Source organism: Callospermophilus lateralis, chromosome 1 (genome assembly GCF_048772815.1).
Source record: "Callospermophilus lateralis isolate mCalLat2 chromosome 1, mCalLat2.hap1, whole genome shotgun sequence".
NCBI lineage: Eukaryota > Metazoa > Chordata > Mammalia > Rodentia > Sciuridae > Callospermophilus > Callospermophilus lateralis.
This window is the reverse complement of record NC_135305.1, coordinates 217,909,185-217,917,097: the sequence shown is the minus strand read 5'-3', so window position 1 is coordinate 217,917,097 and position 7,913 is coordinate 217,909,185. Positions and strand designations below refer to the sequence as shown.

The window sequence follows — 7,913 nt, the reverse complement described above, 5'->3', positions numbered from 1 at the left end:
TCCATCATTCTACCCTATTTCCATACTGACTTTAAAGATTGAACTGAGCAGTGTTAGAAATCCAGGAGCAGAGAAGAGAGAAGGAAGTTTATGATCACTATTAAATATAGCTTACTCTTTGGGAAAAAGTAAGGAATATGTAATGACCTTCCTTTCAGGAAAATTAAGAAGCAGTTTGATAACCTTATTTTATTTTAAGGCTTTTGGACAAAGTCTTTGATAAGATATGTAACTCTGTGTGAGGACTGCTTTCCAGTCCTCACAACTAAATCAAGGGTGGTGGATCATAACCAGAAAGCAGCATGTGCCCCTTGTCTGCAGGGGTCTCATCATTCTTTGATATTCTCATTTGCTTCCTGTGTGGATTTATGGTTTTTTCTTTAAAAAATATGGAGTATAAGGGCTGGGGATATAGCCCAGTTGGTAGAGTGCTTGCCTCACATACACTAGGAATTGGGTTAAATCCCCAGCACCACACACACACACACACACACACACACACACACACACACAAAATCACTTGAAAATATTTTGGGACTGGGGTTGTGACTCAGCAGTAGAGTGCTTGCCTAGCACGTGCAAGGCCCGGGTTCAATCCCCAGTACCACATAAAAATAAATAAATAAAATAAAGGTATAAAAAAATAAAAAAAAATATGGAGTATAAAATAAGTATCCTTGTCTTTGGTTAACTTCAAATATTGTTAAATGTGAATGAGTCAGCACAATATCAATTGTAGAACTGACCATAAATGTCACATTAGTGTGCAATGTACCCAGCAATGATTTTAAAATCATAAATTTTAAGATGTTTCAGTCATGCTCACCACCATGGATAACACACACATGCCTCGTCTCTCAGTCCCCGTGACTGACACTGTGCAGTGCTCTCCCCTCTGGGCAGCCACACTGCATGTTGGTCCTTCCTCCATCCTCACCTCCCTCAGCAGTTACCTATTTACACTGGCTCAGGTGGTCGTGACTAAGGAGAGTGGATTCCACATAGCTGGTACCCAGGGGCCTCCCACCTCATCTTTAGAGCTGACATCTGTGCACACTCAGGTAGGAACTTCCTAATAGACACAACCAGGGTGAGAAGAAACACAGGATGGGGCCCACTGAACTGGAGCCATCAAGCAGAAAGGCTGGAGGCACAGGTGTGACCTCGGAGGCTCAAAGCATAGAACAGACTGGCAAAATAGGTGAGCCTCTCACAAACTCTATGATTGTCCTAACAATGATGATGGGATAAAAAGTTTGAAATGAACATCAAATAATGCTTTTCAGTAATTTTTAGTAAAAAAGAAGCTTTAAAGAAGAGTGAAATTATGGCATTTGCCAGTAAATGGATGGAGTTGGAGAATATCATGTTACATAAAATAAGCTAATCTCACAAAACCAAAGGCTTTGTTTTCTCTAATATGTGGATGCTAATTCACAATAAGGTGAGGGGGGGGATCTAGGGAAGAATAGTGTTACCTTAGATTAGGTAGAGGGAAGTGATGGGAAGGAAAGAGAGAGGATGTGGGGATAGGAAAGATAGTAGGATGAAACAGATATTATTACAATATGTATGTATGTGGCTGAATGACCAATGTGATTCTGCAACATGTACACTCAGAAAAATGAGAAATTATATCCCATATATGTATGATCTATCAAAGTGCATAAATGCATTCTACTATCATGTATAACTAATTGCAACAAATTAAAAAATAATTTAAAAAAGAAGTTTGTCAGTAATTAAAACAAATTTTTTAAAAAATTATTTATTTTATTGATTTCCTCTATTTATTCTTAGAAAATACTACCTTCTTAAAGCCACATTCATTATGGTCAATTTAAATTACAAAAAAAGAAAAAAACTTGCCATTATTACCATTGTTAAATGCAAAGCTCAGTGGCATTAAATATAGGTATAGTTGCCAAAACATCACTATGGTCTATCTCCACCATTCCTTATCTTACAAAAGTGAAACTTTCTTTGCAATGTAAAAAAGTTCCAAACATCCCTTGCCAACAGGAGTTCCAACCATTCGACTGTAAAATTTGGTGAGAAATTAGCATAAGGCACATCTGAACAGGACCAGGTATGTAACTTTGCTGGATTTTCCAACACACATTGCAACCAGTACCACGGAAGCTGGGATTAGATTGCCCTGCTGTGAAGCTTCCAAAGAGCACCTTTGATATCCTTGTTCCTCAGGCTGTAGATAAAGGGGTTCAGCATGGGGGTGACCACAGTATACATCACTGAGGACACCACATTCTCTCTGGGAGAATGTGATACAGCTGATCCAAAGTACACTGCAGTACTTGTTCCTAAAAATAGGCAAAAAACTGCCAGGTGAGAGCCACAGGTGGAGAAGGCTTTGAACTTCCCACCTGAGGATGGGATCCTCAGAATGGAGGAAATTATTTTATAGTAAGAGAAAAGGATCCCTGAGATGGGGAAAAAGCTATATAGGGCAAAAAGAACATACTTGCCAGTATTAATAGAGTAGGTGTCAGAACAGGAAAGATTCAGAAGTTGAGAAGGGTCACAGAAGAAACTAGAAATTTCCACATCCTTGAAGCTGGTAATTTGTAAGATCATCAAATTGTGCAGCTGAGAGTCCAAGAGACTCAGCAAAAATGATATCAAAATTGAGAAGCCACAGAGGCGAGGGTTTATAATGACTGTGTAATGCAGGGGATGACAGATGGCCACAAACCTGTCATAGGCCATCACAGTCAGAAGCATATAATCCATACAAATAAAAATGGCAAAAAGAGACATCTGTGTCAGACAGCCCACGTAGGAGATGACATCATTGTGAGTTTGAATGTTTATAATCATCTTTGGGACGGTGGTGGAGATGAAGCCGATGTCAGCCAAGGACAGGTTGGAGAGGAAGAAGTACATGGGGGTGTGGAGGTGGGGGTCAGAGCTGACGGCCAGGATGATGAGCAGGTTCCCAAGCACCGTGACCAGGTACATGGACAGGAACAGTCCAAAGAGAAGGGGCTGCAGGTCTGGGTCCTCTGAGAGGCTCAGGAGATGGAATTCAGAGACACGGGTTAGATTTTGTTCTTGTAGGTAGCTTGGACACCTTTTGAGAAAAAACAAAAAAGGTGTTAAAAAAGAAATATGTAAAACAGGCTCTCCTCATTCTGGAAATATTTGAATTAAAGTATGCACAAGGAAGGAGCTCATGCTTTATGTCCATACACCTTCAACAATAGCTGTCAGTAGTGAAGCTAAGTCTCTACATATCCTTTCATTATCACCTTCTCCATAATTCACCCCTCTTCCTATACTCACCTAAGAAGCATTGAGCTGAGCAGTGTTAAAAGTCCAGGAGCAGAGAAGAAGACCATGATCAACCCATATAATGTAAGCCAAATATCTGTTATATACATGACTCTACCCTTTTTATTCTTTTTCTTGATTCTGTACTTCATCTGGCCTGCCAAAAGTGCTTCATGGTTTTTTTTATCTCAAATCATCAAGTACATTGTTTATGACCCAGCACCAAGGAAGGCCCCAAAATTCAAGTTTTATTTTCCAATCTTAGTTCTTATTCATGGGTTCTCTGGTCAGCCATTCCTGACACATTGATTTCAATTCTCCTATTTAGGCTACATGAAGTACACTTGGGTTCATTATTTATCATTTCTCTATGTGAAATAATTGGATACAATACAAAACAGAGTATAACAAGTAAAAACGTAACAACTTCTTGGAAACATCCTCATTTGTAAATTGGAGGTAGTAATTACCTACCTTGTATGATTGTCATGAGGAAATTAAAAAAAAACTTTCAAGTGGCATAACTCGTAGTTCTCTCCCATTATTAAATCTACCTGTGTATATTTTAGAATATCCATACACAGTGATGTCAGACTAATACCAATTATATCAGCATATCCACATGTGAAGTTCTCAGTGGTTCTTTCTTACACCAGATCTGAAATCCTATGTCTAACAATATCCTGCCATGTAGAACCTTCTTCATGAATATTACCTACTCTTATTGTCCATAATACCCATCACCTATATTGAAACATATGAATCTGATAATAATTCAGGACTAACATTAGATAGACATCTGAAACATTACCTAAGAAATTTGAGTTAATATCTCTGTCTGATTTCATTTTCCTGCAAACCTGTTCCACAAACATACTTATTGTTATGAAATGCAGAGGTGTAATTATCTGCTCGTGTTTTCATGCCAGAATCATCTACCAAACACTTTTCTTTCATACAATTACCTAAAACATAGGTTAAAAAAATCATCTAAGTAATTTGCAAAACAATGCCCATTGGCCATGAAATGTACAAGTTTATATTAACCTGAACTTTTAATTTCTCAATGAAGTAAATTTGTCTTCTGCAAAGTCTTTATCTGATGCAAAGTGATAGAAAGGACATCATTGTTTAATTCAGTAGTATATTAGTATGACAATCATTTCAAACCAGTCTCCCTGTCACTTAAATAATAGTGTCTGGATAATATGTTGTCAGGACATGGTTGGTTGATTTCCAGTGCAAAATCTGTGTCCAAATTTACTCTTAATGACCTACACTTAGGTACCTACAAGAACAGTCACTATCACCTACATCTTCTCAATCCAATGGAAATGCAATTGCACCCTAACTAGGAATATTCTTCCTTGATGACTCCTGAAGAAGTTTGGTCTTGTGCAGGGAATACTCTTTACTGTGGCTCTGACAGAAGAGCCAGTGCCCTGGGCTGGAGTCAGGCAGGCAACATTTCAGACCCACATCCCACTTGCCAGTGAATGCACAGTGTGTGAATCTCTTCTCCTCTCCCTGCTCACTGCTTAATGGAAACACAGAAAATAACACCATCTTCACAATATGTGCAGCATTGAAGCAACATTGGGAACTCAATGAATATTTGGAAATTGTTATTTTAGTAAAAAAAACACATAATTACATAAGTATTAATATTATGGAAGAAAGCCATGGTCAAGGGCACTGGAGGCCGGAATGAAGTGAGACCCTGACGAAGGTCTCAGTGGAAGGCTGCAGTGTTAGATGCCCCTTCAGCCTCTGCCTTGTTGCTTTTCTTCAAATCCTTGAAAATCTCTGCCATGATTTCTGAATACTTGCCTACTGTGGATGAAACTAAATAAAAGTAAATTGTCCCTATGACCAAAACATGGACACAAAGGACACTGTTTGAACCTATCTATTCCCATGGACACTGATGGAAGGAATGAAAGGACAGTCAAGAGGCCACAGTCTGTTCATCCAAATTCATTTTGGTCAATATATGGAAAAGGGTGGGGTGGTTCAATTCTCAACAGACTTGCTCAAGACGTTGCCCTGTGCCAAGCAGAAAACAGGCTCCGGGGTGTAAGAAATAGAAGAAAGGAAGCCGTTCCTCCCAGATGCACAGCACATGCATCTGTGAGGGCAAACAAAGTGTCCCATCCAGAAACAGAAAAACGGTCACTTCAGGTCACTGGATATATTAGTTGAGTGGAATGAAGATTAACCTATCAGAACTAACAGTACCAATAATATCCAGATTTATTATGCCCTCATTTTATTCCCATATCCCATATTATTCACATAAAAGAACCAAGTATCCATTTATCTATTTATCCTTACTCACTGTAGGTGCATCAATGGGAAATGAATTCAGGTGACAGGGCTGAGTCTAGACACCAGTGAAACCAGTGATTTACAGACACAGTGACTGGACTGACAGAGTCTGAAAAGGATTGATTTAATTATTTTATTCTTTCCCACCTGACTGTGTTCAGTATGGGCCCAGACATTTTCTCTGTTAGTAAATATGAGGTACATTTTTAAAATATTTGCAGTATTTGGGGGGAAATGAAATCAAACCTGACTTTAGTTTTGCTTTGGGATTGAGAGGGCTGTTTTCAAGCATGGAGGAGCATGAAGGGAGATCCACAGAGGTTCTGGAGGGGCCCAAGATTGTGATCTGATCTGAATGACCATCAGCCTCCCCTACTGTGACCTCTCCTGTGACATGTGGATGTCCTTCCATTGTGCATGCACCAGGAACCCCACTGCTCTCCCCTGTGATCCCCAGGAATCTAAAGAGGAAGAGCACCATGGGCAAGGCTCTTTTTCTGCAGTGTCAGGGAAGAGGAGTGGCTGGTTGGCCTGCTGATGGGACAGCCTTCCAGGATTCTCCTGTGATGCCCTGTGTCCATGGCCAGACAGCCCAGTGCAAACATGGCTGCACTTTTCCCCACCTAACAAAGGAGTACAAGTTACAAAAGTATAACACACGGCTTCATTTTCTATAAAATAATAATAATGTGGACACATATAATTAAAGTAGGTTGGTGTTTATGAAAAGGAAAAAAAAAAGGTAGTTGGTTAGCACCTGAGCCTGGGAAGTCCTGCACCTCAGTGCATGGTGCTCTGGCTTCTGTCATCCTCATCATCATCTTATCACCACCATCAAAGTCCTTTCTTAGAGGTTAAGAAACACTTTTGAAGGACCCATTTGTGCTGTTGTGGGGGAGATTTCTGTGTGAATCAGAACCAGTGTGGGTGGACAGCACAGATTGAATAAGATTTCTCATCTCCCCACCTGAAACAAAATCTTGAACCCCACAACCCCAAGGTTGAAGCTGCACGCTGGTGTCCTCCCACCTGGCTACTCTGTGGTGTTTGTCCCTGTGCTGAGGTAACACTACTTCCCCAGTCCTTCCCACATCCAAGGCCCCCTCTGTACTTACTGGGTCATGTTGCTTCCCTGCAGGGTCATCACCAAGAAGTGCAGATCCTAAGACCCTACCAAGTGTGGAGCCCAGGGAAGGAGCAACTGTGTCCACAGGAAGAGATCATGTGCTCAGGAGCTTCCTAATGCAGAAAATCCCAGGAGGAGACACAGCCGTGCAGCTCACTGGACAAGAACCATCCACTAAAGGGCAGCAGGCACAGACTAATTGTGCACTAATGTAGGACCTTGGAAGATCAATACACAGAGCTTGTAATTAGACTAATTGGTCCATGAAATCCCCATCTCTAAAGATTCCCCGTCATTAATGAGGAACACAAATGAAATTGAATGTCCACATAAGTTTCTGGCCCTAACTCTAATTAGGAAAAAGTTTACATATTCTATTTATTTTCTTTCATTTCTGTGTTCCTTAAAGAGACATCTGTGATCAATGTTCATTTTATTGGGATAAAATATCAATGCAAACAATTACCACTCTGATGCCCTTAATGTATGCCATGTATGCAGTACTCCATGCACTTGTACCCACAGGGATATAAACAGGAAAAGAAAAGCTCAAATTATCTATTTACTGATGGCATGTTTCCTATAATTAGAAGACCCAAAAACTCAAATAGAAAGTTTCTAGAGCTCATAAATGAATTCAGCATGGTAACATGATACAAGAACAACTCTTATTAATCAATCACATTTCTATATTTCGATGACTAATCTTCTGAGAAAGAAATTGAAAAACTATCCTATTCACAATAGCCTCAAAACAATAAATTACTTGCAAATCAGTCAATTCAAAAGAATTGAAGGACCTTTGCAATGAAAACTATAGAACACTATATTAATTTATTTTTTTTATTAGGGATTGAACACAGGGGCCCTTACCCACTGAGCAACATCCCAGCTCATTTGGTATTTTATTTAGAGACAGGATCTTACTGAGTTGCTTAAGGCCTCGCTAAATTGCTGAGACTGTCTTTGAACTCTCAATCCTCCTGCCTCAGCCTCCTGAGCCTCTGGGATTACAGGCATGCACCACAGTATCCAGCAACTTTTTAATTTCATTTTTAAAACTCATTGGCTTTGTCACTTTTAATATGCGGTATGTAAATAAAAAGAAGTTACAAATTTTACCATTGTCAAGTGCATAGTGTAGTGGCATTTGTTGTTATTTGTTTTC

The 7,913-nt window shown here is 39.7% G+C and overlaps 1 protein-coding gene across 1 annotated transcript; it reads right to left on the bottom strand.

The window, feature by feature from the left end:
- Window positions 1-2,148: 2,148 nt before the first annotated feature.
- On the bottom strand, window positions 2,149-7,882 carry LOC143401025 (olfactory receptor 7E24-like). The gene is made up of 3 exons (XM_077110296.1): window positions 7,868-7,882; window positions 6,098-6,242; window positions 2,149-3,143 (listed from the first exon to the last, which is right to left on the bottom strand). The coding sequence occupies exons 1-3, from the start codon at window positions 7,880-7,882 to the stop codon at window positions 2,149-2,151; spliced, it is 1,155 nt and encodes a 384-aa protein (XP_076966411.1).
- Window positions 7,883-7,913: the final 31 nt, after the last annotated feature.